Source organism: Epinephelus fuscoguttatus, linkage group LG12, assembly GCF_011397635.1.
Source record: "Epinephelus fuscoguttatus linkage group LG12, E.fuscoguttatus.final_Chr_v1".
Classification (NCBI taxonomy): Eukaryota; Metazoa; Chordata; class Actinopteri; order Perciformes; family Serranidae; genus Epinephelus; species Epinephelus fuscoguttatus.
The window spans coordinates 12,347,694-12,362,054 of record NC_064763.1 but is presented as its reverse complement, the minus strand read 5'-3'; the positions used below and the strand labels follow the sequence as shown (position 1 = coordinate 12,362,054).

At 40.1% G+C, this 14,361-nt stretch overlaps 1 protein-coding gene across 1 annotated transcript in view; it reads left to right on the top strand.

Moving 5' to 3' along the window:
• The first annotated feature begins 1,583 nt into the window (after window positions 1-1,583).
• trim37 (tripartite motif containing 37) overlaps window positions 1,584-14,361 on the top strand; it is a 47,451-nt gene continuing 34,673 nt past the window's right edge. The window contains exons 1-7 of the mRNA XM_049592003.1: window positions 1,584-1,807; window positions 4,198-4,277; window positions 6,138-6,239; window positions 8,368-8,408; window positions 9,513-9,629; window positions 12,525-12,612; window positions 12,952-13,074. Of these exons, the coding sequence (XP_049447960.1) occupies window positions 4,257-4,277; window positions 6,138-6,239; window positions 8,368-8,408; window positions 9,513-9,629; window positions 12,525-12,612; window positions 12,952-13,074 (492 nt within the window). The 5' untranslated portion in view covers window positions 1,584-1,807; window positions 4,198-4,256. The remainder of the gene's footprint in view (window positions 1,808-4,197; window positions 4,278-6,137; window positions 6,240-8,367; window positions 8,409-9,512; window positions 9,630-12,524; window positions 12,613-12,951; window positions 13,075-14,361) is intronic.

Below are 14,361 nucleotides of genomic sequence, written 5' to 3'. Positions count from 1 at the left end.
CAAAACAAAAAAAGTTTGACATAGGCAATGGAAAAGAAGTGAAAATGTATCCATCACAGGTCTTAGCAACCTTTGCTCTTTATGTTAGTGAACAATATTATAGCCTTTTTTATAGCAGGTTTACTCATAAGCATAGCCAACCTACTTAGCAAGCTAGCTCGCTAACTCTGCAGTAGCTCATAAGGGTGCTGAGGATTTTGTTTAATTGTACTAACTTCAGTTTGGAAAACTAGCTTAGCTCTGAAGAAGCACAGGAGCAGCACACTGATGATGTCAGAGGGCTGTGTTTGGATGATTGCAAGGTTGATCCAGGAACGTGATGTGGTATGCTGTTCCAGGAGTATGTCCTACTTGGCAAAGTCACATCATGCAAACACAAATCTCTCAAAGTCAAGATGGCCGACGGAACACAAGAAATGTTGTGCAGCTCAGGAATATCTTACCAATCCGTCTATAAGAGGAGACCCTGCAGGTAAATAAAATTTGGTAACAGCAAGTAACATCTGAGGAGTAATACAGCTGTTAAAATGATTTTATGTTTGGAGGAAATTACAAGTAACCATCTGTCCACTAAACTGGACATCATGCATCTCTTGCTATATTTCAACTACAAATAATACTATTGCTGCTTCCTTGAAAATACTTTGTCTGCAGTGACTGATAAGTTGATTTAAGTTTGTATTCTTGTAGAAAATTCTCATGGAAAAAATGGAACCTTGGTTGAAATAGTCATAATTCATGCATGAAAGGGTTAAATTAGAAATACAAATGGTAAAAATTGAGGAAAATACTTTTCTGTCTGTGGTTGATTACAGTGACATATTGTATATGCATGCAGCCTCCTCCATTTTACTTAGCTTTGATTCAGTGTACCATGCATCTCTGCATTTTATTACAAATGCAAATTCCAAGAATCATCACTGCATTCTTAATGATTTGGTGGGTTGGACGTCACTGACCACTCAAAGACAGCAGCACTGGTATATTTTTTATCTATAAAACAATATTGGGCAAACTTACAGCCGACCTCTGCACCCTTTTGTGTGTCAGTTCTGGTAGTTACCAGCTATGCTCCTCCAGGTGGTTGCTTTTTAATGTACTCTGGTTTTTAACAGATGTGGGTAAACTGCATTCTCCTACTCTGCACCATGGGCGTAGAACAATCTACAAAAAGATCTAAAATAAACACTTATATCCGTTGACAAATTTTAATGGTATAAAGAATGTGGTGATAGAGATGTGCTTGTTTTTCTTTAGATGCCACTATGTTTGAATGGTTATGTTTTATTGTGGATTTTTGTATTATATTTTGTAGATGTTGCATTTTAATGTGTTTTGTGTCTTGTAAAAGATGTTTTAAATCTCAATGGGACTTCCTGTTTAAATAAAGGTAAATAACAAATCAAATAATAAAGTAGAGGAGCTATATTTGCTGCCTGTGCCAGCATCTCCTCTGTGAGTCTGTTGTTTGTCCAGTAGGTGGCGGTAAAAGCCGTTCTGCTGTCCGACAAACGCGAAACTGTTAAAATCAAGCGAAGAAGAAATGGAGCCATTCGATTGGTTATTGCTAGGGGACAGGCAGCCTCAGAGCAAGCGCGACCGCTACATCTTCAATTTAGGGCAAAAACAAACCGTTTTGCCGTTTTTCACCAGAACTTCTGCCTTAGCTCAGCTGCTGCCGGACTAAATCTGGTCTTTTATGGTGGTTTAACCAGCCGAGACGACGCCAACGGTGTGTGAGGACACATAAATGTAGTCTAATCGTTTGTTTGTCAGGTGTGACAGACGAAGCCGAGTCTCAGTGAAGGTAAGTGAGCCACCCTGCTAATGACAGCAAGCTAGCTAGCATCACGATTACATGTAGATATTTTCTGGTTATTTACTTCGACACCGCTGATTTATGTTACTAGCATAAAGATAGCTGTTGTCATGGCCGCTCCCGGACAGGTGAGTTAGCTGTCAGTGTGTGTGCTGATGCTGGGCCTTGTGTTGGCACATGCTAACGGTAGTTCTGTATTAACTCTGCTTTTCTTAAGAAACCATACAAATTATCTTTTACAATAGATTATGCATATTACCGTTCATTACCGTCACATTGATGTTTTTCTTCTTTTACTTTAACAATGGCTGTTGCGACAGGGATAGAAACACTGTGATTCAGCCACCAAATGTTTAATTCGATTAAAATTTGAAATAATTTTGGCCCCAAAAGAAGAAAAAATAGATGACTCAAACTTCCACAGTGTCACATGTCAGGGGACGATACTGTTGGAGCATTATTCACAAAAAAATAACAGTTAAAACTACAAGTACAGTTCATGAGACATGATATAGATATGACATGGGACACCCTGATATGCTGTCTAAAGCTTGAGAACAGGGGCCCAGACACAAAGCAAATAGTATTTAAAATATTTTTACTAACATGTTGTCTAGATTTAAGAAAAAGAAAGTGCATGTATCACACAGTAACACCTACAACCTACAAAACTCCTTGTCCCAAGACGTTTATTCCATCAGTCTAAATGTTATTAAATTTAAAATCACATGTAGGGATGCATGATAATATCGGTATGTCAATGCTATCAGCCAATATTGGCTTTTAAATTAACTATCAGAATCAGCCACCATGCTTTTTCTACTTTTGCACAATGAATAAATATTACATACACTGAAAAGTGAATTTCATGTCTCCATCTGCTGGTGGGCTGTCACAATAAGAGTATGCATGTATGATATGATGTTAATACCGCCACAGAAAAAGTGGATATATTGATATCAGTAGAGTTATGACATATCAGATACCGGTAAAAGATTCAGTATCATGCATTCCTGATCACATGCAAAAAATCTTGGTGTATACTTTGTTTCTGGTTTAAAATTTGATGGACAAATTGACTCTGTCGTTAGCACTGGCTTTTACCATCTTAGGTCACTTGCAAAATTAAAACCTGTCCTGCCCAACAAAGATTTAGAGATTTTAGCCCATGCTTTTATTTCCACTATTGTAGCAATCAGTCATCCCTATCCCACCTGCAGCTTGAAGAAGAGGAGAAGAAGATATATTTTATTAATCCCTGAGGGGAAATGCAATTTTTTAGCTCTGTTGTCATACACACACACACACACACACACACACACACACACACACGCACAAACAGGACTTATACATACATTAAATGGAGAGATGTCTGGTTTGGTTTGGTGCCTTGCTCAAGGTGTAGTGTAACACATTCACTGGAGTCTGTACGTAGTAGCACAGTGGCACATTTGTGTTGTTTGACGCTCTACTACAGTGACTAAGGGCGCATTCACACCAGGACAGTCCAGGGGACTTGGTTTGATTCGGCGGGGAATGCCGGAAAATTTCACACCTTCATTTGGTTCGGTTCACTTTCACACTGCACTTTTTAAAGTGGACTAAACCGCCTGGACAACGTCACGCAGTTACAACAGCTGCTTGTTTGGGGGCGGTATTGCCTAAAACGAGCACAGACCAGGAAGAAAAAAAGCATGAGGAAGAAGAAAAACCCGGCTCATCGATTGGTCTGGACAGAAAATGGAAATCCATCCCTTTCAACCGTCTTGGTCACCACAAAACCAATGGAGCAATAGTCCTCTAGCCATATATCAATAAGCGCCTGCACCTCCTCACTACTCCTTGTCTGCCCACCAGACATTTTACAACTTTTTCTTTTTTTACCTCTGCTTCTCCCGGTTCCCGCTGTTGGCTTTGTTTTTGTTTTTGTTTTTTTTTTCAACCCAGAATGCACCGCACTCTACGTCACTTCCTCTCTTTGGTTCGCTGGATAGTCCATTTGCATTTCCCACTGTAAGCGAACCGCACCAGGGTTCACTTGCAAGTGAACAGAGACCCCCAGTTTTCAAGCAGACCAGGGTTTGCTTGTTTGGTCTGAGTGTTTACACCACTCCAAACAAACGTGGAACCGCACCACGGTTCACTTGCTTGTGAACCGAGACCTGCAGTTTTCAAGCGGACCAGGGTTTGCTCGTTTGGTCCACACCAGAGTTTGAATGAGCGTTCACACCACTCCAAACGAACCAAACTATCCGTAGAAGCGGACCAAATAGTGCCAGTGTGAATGCGTCCTAAGAGGCAAAACAGAAATATCAGGTATGTCAAACTGTGAACCTGGAAGCTTAAAGCTCAGTTTATAACAATGCTTTTCTTTTTAGACCACCGGCTACAACTTCTTTGATTCGTCCCTGAGATCAAGAACTTCAAACTGGCTGAGATGGATGAACAAAGCGTTGAGGTATGTATCACACGCCGCAGGCCAGGCTAACAGCTGGATGATGAGGCCTGATAAGAGCGCTGTGCCGGCTGCAGAGGCAGGAACAGAGAAGCCAAGGGTCAGGCATTGTTTTGGACAACAGATTGGGGCCTAATACACTCAATACGTTGACTCCATCTGTGTTGACCTTTTACAAATGGAGCAGATGACTGAAGGCTGCTGTTTTTACTGCGGGCAAAGATAAAGCGCAACTTAACAATGTCATATAAAATATATTTATATCGAGACCACCAAAAAGCATTTACTGGGTGCTGCCTGGTATGGCAGGAAAGCATTTAGTGATTTAACGACTGATAGCATCACTTATATTGTAGCGTATAGCTTTGCCAGAGGTAATTTCTCCCTGTAATCAGAACAGATCATGATAACAGAGGTCATTAGTTTTGATAAGTGCAGTATATATTATCAGTTTATTATGCTCATTATTTGTAAGGGAGACCAGCAGAGAGTCACAGAAGAGAATTTAGATGCACAGCAACACACAGTCAGTCACACACAAGCAAATGTAAACCAGGGAAGGGGCATGAGAACTTAAGCACTCCATTTGGACGTCAGTATTCGTCACTTCTATCTTTGATAATCTGCCCAGACCCATATTGCAAAAATGATAAATCTGTGCAGCCCCAGATAATGTTTAACCTTTTCAGTCAGACATCACTTGAGCTAAATGACATTAACATTAAAACTTGATTATTTTTTGCGAGTCATATCCTCATCGCAATAGTCAACAAGGTTATCGCATATTGCATGTTCTCCTGATATCATGCAGCCCTATCAGGCATAAAAGTGATGTTTGGAAGTATTTCAATAAAATAAACAAAATGAACGTGCAGTCCAAGCTGCAACATCAAACTTGAGTATCATAACTAATCTCTAAAGGCTGAGGAATGCAGAAAAGCGTGTTCACTGAAACCATGCCGACATTTTTGCTTAGGTGTGCATTTTGAAAATGACTTAAAAGGCCTATCCCTAATACAAACAGTGTCTTAAACAATCACGGACATCTCTCAAGAGGCCCAAAATTTAAAATTAAAGTGCATCCAACAGAATGAGACTTTAAAGTTGTATTGTCCTTTATATTATATTATATTATATTATATTATATTATGTTATATTTATATTATATTATTCCCTAAGTTCAGTATTTACTCGTGGGGTGTCAAAAGGTGACTAACGGTGAGGTACGGTGAGGTATGAACAAAACACAGAAAGTGCTTACGCAATGGAATGTGCTGCATGAGATCTCCGTAGTCTCACACGGACATGATGGTAGCTTGCAAAAGGTGTTTTTTTGTTTTTTGTTTTTTGTTTTTTTTTGTCCTAAAGAGAAAAACACGTTTTATTCTGATATGAGACACATTTAGTTTTAGTTTTTGTGCCATTTGTTCCACACAAAGTTCAAAAGTAAGATCGCTACCTAACCACATTTCCAGATATTTACATGATTGAACATCTTCAATTTCACACCATTTTTGTGTAAGGATGGCAGGAAGATGTAAAATAGAATTATGGGCTTTTTAGAATAAAATATATTTTTCTTTATTACCATTCAGTACAAGTTTTGGATTAAAGGCAGACTGTAATTTAGACATGGCTTGAGTTAGAAAAGAGATGTGCACACTGTGTCATCTGATAAAAAATGATTTTATAAATCTGCTTTACTCTACACTTATTAAGCGCAGATGTACAATCCAACATAACTCATTAAAACAGCTTTACAGTTAACCTGTTAACCTCTGTGAATTGCATGATGTTTGGTTTTTGTCTGTGGCTGTAGTTAGTGTAGCACTGAGTCTCGACGTCTCCCCTGTCCCCATGCAGAGCATCGCAGAGGTGTTTCGCTGTTTCATCTGCATGGAGAAACTGAGGGATGCTCGTCTGTGCCCACACTGCTCCAAACTCTGCTGCTTCAGCTGCATACGAGTAAGTGTGTTTCCATCGGCAGTGTCTGGAAAATGTTCCCCTCACAGCAGCACCGCTCTGCGTTCTGATATTAGTTGTGAATTCTGGTGTCACACACAAAATCTTGTCATCATGAATACACACATACAAGGGCTTCTATTTCTCAGAATCATTTCTGGCAGAACAAACAGATACGAGCTTAATTTTGGGGGTTAAAGCAAAGACGTGCACAATTTTATAGCCTGAACATATGCGGTAGCACACTTATGTAAAATGGGGAGGGTCACAAGAGACAGTTAAAAAAACAAAAATGGTCCAAATTGAAACATCAGAGACAAAGATGTGTCGACTGTTTAGTTTGTAGTATGAGGCAGGTTCCAAAACACTGAAGACTACTTTTCCCACAATGTGCAGCATAATAGTGTCACTGCCTGATAAATGCCCACATCTTTCAAATGTTATACATAGAGAGTAAATAGCGCAGTCATTGGGGACTATTTTCAGCAGTGGATTTGTACAAATTTGATGCTCAAATGAATATTAATGACAACATTAGCAAATTAACTGTAGGCCTTTTCCACTGGCACTTTTGGCCAAGCCAAGTCAAACTATGCCGGGCCAATTCACCTATCCATTGTCAGTTTAAACGTGCCGAGACCTGAGGCCCCCCCTTTAATAAGCATGTGTTGGGAGACTCTCCTCACCTTCTTCTGCTGGAGACCAGAGAGACAGGCGTTTTTAAAAGTCTCTGTCTGTTTAGCTCTCAGCACTTTTATTTTCTAATTAAATCTCTGTGTTTTGAAGTTTAGTTTCTCTCCTGCTTCCCTGTTTTTAAACTAGATATCAAATTTGTCCACACTAAAAAATAATTTGGATGTGCATCATTGACTCTTGCTGATGATACTTTCAGGTAAGAAGTGTCCAAAAAGCTCAGACGCCAGTGAATACCTGAGATATCATGAGGGGGGTTTCCAACACTGGACTGAAAACTTCTTCAGGCCTGCCAGCTAGATTTTATGAGCTCTGTCCAAAAGGGAGTCATCATTTGGGAGCAATAATGATCCGGGACCAGTCCCATTTTTATGTCTTAATCTTGGCATTAGACAAGCTCTTTGACTAAATTTCAAGTGTATATACTAGGGCTGGGCGGTATATGAATTTTTTTTACAATATATCAGTATATATGAACCAGCTCAGTGGCCTAGTGGTAGAGTGTCCGCCGAGTGAGACTGGGAGGTCATGGGTTCGATCCCTGGCCGGGTCATACCAAAGACTATAAAAATGGGACCCATTGCCTCCCTGCTTGGCACTCAGCATCAGGGGTTGGAATTGGGGGGTTAGATCACCACATGATTCCCGAGCGCGGCACCGCTGCTGCTCACCGCTCCCTCAGGGGATGGGTCAAATGCAGAGAACAAATTTCACACACTCAGGTGTGTGACAATCAGTGGAACTTTAAACTTTAAACTTTAAACTATTTTCAAGCAAGTTATCAGTGTGTTGTGAGACTCTCTTCACCTCTGTCTGCAGGAGACCAGAGAGAAAGGTGTTTTTAAAAGTCTCTGTGTTCAGCTCTCAGTACGTCTGTAGCTTCTAACTGAATCTCTATGGTTTGGAGTTTAGTTTCTCACCTGCGTCCTGTTTTCACTTTAGATATCTGCTGTATTTTACTGTTTCATGTTCGCTATCAGCCGTATTAGAAGCTGTGAGAAGTTACTGCTTGAAAACTCAACATTTCCTTATTTTGCTGCTGCATAATAAAAGTTTTTACATTACAAAATAACAGGGGACTTTTATTTTTAAGACTCCGTAGGAATTAAAATGTGTTTATTCCCGAATTAGCGAAACTTTATTAGCAGCTTTTCTTCAATTAAGACAAGTCTAATAATACGGCAGGGAGGAAGAGTATATATAGTATATAGAGTAAGTATATCCCTTCCCATGCTTTCATTCCTGATGTAGGCCTATATTAATTTATTATAGATGTATGACACTAACCGTCTTGGAGCATCCTGTATCAAATGTTAATTGAACATTGAGTATTGGCAGCTGCATCCTGAGAAGAATTGTGTATTTAGCAATGGCAGCATGTTTGCACTGATTGTATTTAGATGCAGTAATGATTAAACTGTTATGTCCTGTTTGACAGCGGTGGTTGACGGAGCAGAGAGCCCAGTGTCCACACTGTCGGTAAGCGCCTGCCAACACACATCTGCAACTCTCTGTACTGTCTGCCAGTGTACAAACTTTAAATTAAATATGCAGTATCGGGGAAGCTACTTGGAAAATGTAGTGAGCTAATCAACCAGTTACTCTACATCAAAATAAAGTTTCACTACAGAGAAACGTTGCAAGCTAAGCTATGAGAAAATGGCAAAAGTAACTTGGTAATTGCGAAGCTACTCTTACTTTTTATTTTATGTCAAATCAGCATTTAAATTAAAACTGTCTTCTTTTCTTTCTTTTTGTTGTATTTGAAGACCTTGTGACAGTCGGTCTATTGCTCCCTCTCTGTTTCACTCCATATCCTACTTAATGCATTTTTCTGTCACGGCCTCTTTCAGTTGGCTGTCTGACTCTGTCACTAATTCAAAAACTGAATTCCAAAGTATATTTTTCAGTCAATAAAATCATAATACATAAAAGACAGTTACATAAACAATAAAAAATAACAGAGCTAAATAAAAACTCTTCTTTATTCATTAGAACATAAACATGTCCTGCAGATAACACATGACATCTGTATGTTTCTGTCTCCTCTCTCCTGTCTTCTCTGTCTCTCAGCTCTTTTCTCAGCATTTGTTGTGTCTATTTCTCTGGTGTCCACCACAAATCCACTAAATATATACAGTCTATGGGCGAGACACATGAGAGACGCATCAATAAGTGCAGTGTAGCCAACTGGAGGCAATCAGAGTAGGGCGGGTCTGATTAGAACGTGATTTCATACTGAAGTGCTTCCCTTGTCTACATGCCTCAGTGTGGCGCTGGTGTCAGTCTCGTTACTTATCCTCAGTTTTATTAACCTTACATTTATCCAGACCTCCACTGAAAAAAAGTCCGCTGCACTTCAGAGCTTTTCCTCAGAAAAATAGCCTGTAACTTTTGTTGACGCTACTGTGCTGTTAATTAATCAGCTTCACTGCTGAAATGCTGTTTGTCTCAGAAGGTAGTGATGTCATCATCACGCTACTGAGAAATGTAGTTAAGTTAGTGAGTGAAATTATTTTTTGTAGAAATGCAACCAGCATAGGAGAAGGTAAGGTATTACAATCTGTGTGTTTGTGTACACAGGGCGCCACTCCAGCTGAGGGAGCTGGTCAACTGTCGCTGGGCAGAGGAGGTCACCCAGCAGCTGGACACCCTGCAGCTCTGCAGCCTTACCAAGCACGAGGATAACGACAAGGACAAGTGAGCTACTCCTCCGCTCCCTGTCTCCTTCTCCACCCATGTTTTTGTTTTTATTGAAAGATTTCTTGTGATTTCAAAAATTATTACTTTCTGGTATATTAAACCTTTCCTGGGATTTCTGACCTAAAGTGTGATCTGAATTTAACCACAAAACTGAGGATAAAAATCATTTTCACCTTATTTTCCTACACATTAGTCAGTTTATGTGGTCGTAGGACAACTGTTTCTTTTAAAAGTAAACTATCTTTAACGTAGAACAACACGCTGGGAGTTGTCTGATCCTCTGCCTAAAATAAAAACGATGCATGCAAGGTGCACATATCGACCTGCTGCTGTGTGATGCCTGCAGGTATTTACTAAACTCAAAGGAAAGAATATAAAAAGTTGAGGGCAACAAAGAGAACATAAGTATTGATGTTTCTGCAAAGCTCTGGATTTACATTCAGTGACATTTGGACAACTTTATCAGTTAGACTCAGCTTGTGATCTGCTCTGCTGTAATCATTAGAAGTTGTATTAAAAATGACGTTTCAAACTGCGTTAGATGGAAAACTTTAGGGCAAAGTGAAAGAGAATCTACCCAACATGCATGAAAAGTGTTTTGTGATTTTTGGAGATGAAATGAAAAGCATAGAAATTGTATTTACTGTATGGCCCCATCTCTGTGCACAGATGCAGAGATTAATCTGACGTTGAGACATTGTCCTGCATAGGAAGTCTGTATTACTTACAGCAATATGTTTTTAATCAAGGAGTGGCTTTGTTGCTTGTTCTTTGGCATGAGATTTGCTTGGGTGGGCTAAGACCTTGAGAAAGCACCTGGCTCACCCCAAAAGTGTCAAAGTTGTTAACCTGAAAACAATATTTAAACCCACAGCTGGTCTGTAGACTGCACTCTAAAACCTGCAGCTGAAAAGTTGATCTAGTTATGTTTCCATAACAGCATTTCAAAGTCAGAGTATATCCACGAGTTACGTGGAATTTTTATACGGTAACTTATTTTTTAACCTGGACCCTATTTTCCCATGTTGTTGTGTCTAAGTCACCGATGAGAGCAACAGTATTTGAAGTTGATCCAGTATTGAGCGAGAGCGCTGCAGCCAGTAGCTGCGAAACAGGCAGCAAGTAACCAGTGGGGAAATGTGCCACCTCAATGTACGTCCCCTAGAAGTGTTTGTTTTTGTCACTGACAGGCTCAGATTGTTACTCTAAGTGTCTGACAACATTATGGAAAGGATCCCTTCAGATATAGAGCATTTTGTTAAAGAGTAAGATACTTTTTGTTTAACCAGAAACAGCCCCAAAATCACCATCACCAAACCCACCAGACTCCATTTAAATAATCCGTAATTTTATCATTGTAAAACAGACTTCATTCAAAGTCAACAGAAACAAAAGAAAACTCACAAAAATCATCTTGGTTTATCTGTCCACTGTTCCAACAATCACCAACTCTGGTGTGATTGAAATAAACCTTTAATTCACCCTGATAGATGGGAAAATATACTGCCTCTGTACACGCTAATATTACTGTTAATTTACATGGAGTCTGGTGGGTTTGGCAGCTGCAATATCAGGGCTGTTTCTGGTTTCACAAAAAGGTTTATCTCTGTAGGGATCCTTTCCATAATGTTGTCATACTCTTAAAGGGCTTTCAGACCTAGAGTTGTCTCCTTTGGTCTGAATCAGGGACTCATGTTGTTCCAAAGTTGTATAATTGCCTAGAGTTGGTTCATGTTCTCACGGCAGCATTTACAAGCAGACCAGATCAAATGCCTTGTGTGAGAAAGCTGCTCTTGATTGGTCAGAATTTCCATGTGTGAAAAATCCAGGAAGTAAAGCAAATGTTGTAGAAGAGTACACTTGCAAGATAAATGTGACACTTTCTAATGTCACAGTGGAGGGACAACTACGCAGGTTGATTTTAGCGCTGCTCATCGTGGACTATATTGCTGTCATTGTTCATTTTAGTCAAACCATACAGTTTGAAAACGAGGCGCGGCTCCAACTAGAAAACAATGTTTTGATGCATTGGATGTGCTGAATGTGCATATTAAGGCAGCACAGGAGGAGGTGCACATTAATAATCCTCCAGGACTGTAACATGCTCATGTTTAACCCAAACTATGTGTCATGTGACTGCAGTTGGTTCAGATCCAGGTTGGAACACATTCTCACCACAAACCAACCGCACCAGAGTTCATTTGTAACCAGACCAAGACCACCTCTTCAAGAAGGTCTCGGTCTGGTTGTTTTGGTGCACACCTGAGCGTGATTGCTGTGTTCACACCTGCCCAAACGAACCGCTCTGAGGGGGCAAATGAACTTGAGTTTGATTGCACCAAACCAAACAGGGCAGGTGTGAATGCACCCTTAGAAAAACAATCTGACCCTGTTAGTGGCAAAAACAAACACTTTTAGTGGACTTAAATTGACAAAACGAACATGCCCAGAGTGATTACATGGCAGCCTGTTTGGCACCTGGCAGCTGCAGTCCTCTTTGCTCAGCGCTGGACAAATTTCAGAAATTGTTGTACACACACACACACACACACACACACATACACGCTAAAACCCCTATATTCCTGCAGGTATTTTCCCAGGATACAGTAGCAGATTTTAGCCAAAATTCCCAGAAAACACTGGGAACCCCAATCCCCAGTGTTTCACTCAGATGTTCTTGTCCCTCCTGCCTCTCCTTTACCACGCTCATTATCGTCATCCTCTGCCACCTGCATTTATAATGTCTGTTAGTTTCATAAACCTTGTAGAAACACTGAAGTAAAACAGGCAAACATTTCTGAGTGATACCAAGTTGAAAAAAATGTTCCCAAGAAAGCTTCTTCTCTGTCTCTTTGTATAACACGCTGGTGTTGTTGGATTATCTCTCTGCAGATGTGAGAACCACCATGAGAAGCTGAGTGTTTTCTGTTGGACCTGTAAGAAATGCATCTGTCATCAGTGCGCTCTGTGGGGAGGCATGGTAACGTTTCCCTTCTTTTATTTTTAGAATATAGTTTGCAAGCAAAGGCACAAACACCGTGAATAATCACTTCCAATTAAAACTTTTTCAGCGAGTCAAAGTTGGGCTGCAACTCATGATTATTTTCATCATCGATAAATCAATCAATTAACATCTTTGTCTGTAAAATGTCAGAAAATACTAACAAATGCCTATCACAGCTTCTAACGCCCAAGGTGGTATCTGTATATAACTTGCTTTGTCAGCACTCCGAGATCCCAAAATACTCAGTTTACAGTGACATTTTTGACACTAGAAAAACTGGAACCAGAGAACAATTGGTGTTTTTGTTGTGTCCAGCATGGTGGCCACACCTTCAAGCCTTTGGTGGAGATCTACGAGCAGCACGTGACCAAGGTGAAGGAGGAGGTCGCAAAGCTCCGCCGACGCCTCATGGAGCTCATCAGTCTGGTGCAGGAAGTGGTAAGGACTGCTTGTTGCTTTTAAGCTTCCTGCAGACTGTGAGGTTTCAGTAGTCTTATAAGTTTAGTGCAGCCTCACTGTGCAACATGGATCTAATAAACTTGGGTACGACATCAAGTCTTATGTTTGCAGACTGTACGATGACAGCACCTACGATGCGATAGCCTCCCATAGTGAGTGCGCAAGGATGTTGCACGGGTCATTACTTCTCCAAATGTGAAGCACAACATAGAGGGTCACTTTATTAAATAACCATAAGTTTTGTGAGCACCTTGGTGTCTCACCTGGCAGCTGCAACTCCACCTCTATTTCCTTCCATGCTTTGTCCTTCCTTACTTGATCATGGTAAGAGCTGGAGGACACATCATACAGGCGCAACACCACAAGGTTTTCCTCTTTGCTGCAGTTGCACACATTTGGTTTTCTTCCTCTAGTATTTTTATTGAGCCAAAGATGAAATTACATTTAACATGTTGTAGCGTCAGCACAATATCGTGATATTTTTATGTGGCAATATTGTATTGTTGAACAGTGCCAAGTATTGATTTTGTATCAATAAATAATTAATATCACAAATACAAATCAAACTTTAGGTAGCCTACCAGAATAATATAATAAATTGCTTTTTCAGTCCACACGTTTTGTTGCAAAAAAAAAAAATGTCTGTAGTGAGATGAACAGACTGAAAAATTTATCTTATTAGATAAAACAGATGTTGATCCTGTGGGGACATAATTACAGTTGAAAAAAGGTAATATACAGAAAAGTGTATTTCTGTGTGTGTTTTTATGTCGGTGGGTTTCTGTATCATTTTCCAAATCCATTCAGATTATTGCATAATAATTCTTAAGTGTTTCTTCAGGTCTGGACCGTTCCTAAAATCCTTTTGTACCTGTGAGAAAATGTGTGAGAAAATCCTAAGTGTGAGAAAACTGCCAAATGTGACAAGTTGTTTTAACTCACTCGTACGAGCCACTTCAGAACAAATCTGCTGGTATGAGCTGTTCTTTGATGAGGCCCACCGTCTCATCAGCTTCAGACAGAGTTCTGCTCAGTGCAGGAAGAAAGCACAGAGAGTGTGTAGTTTTATATGTTGCCATAACAGGGGTGTAACACCACAAGTCACGGTTTGGTACGTACCTTGGTGTGGGGGTCACGGTTCGGTACGGGTTCGGTACAACGGGACAACAGCAACAAAAAGTCACCTGTATTACACTAGCTTTTTTTTTCATTTACTTTGAACAGACACCAATTGACTCTAAAACTTAAAACCATCTCCTGTTATAA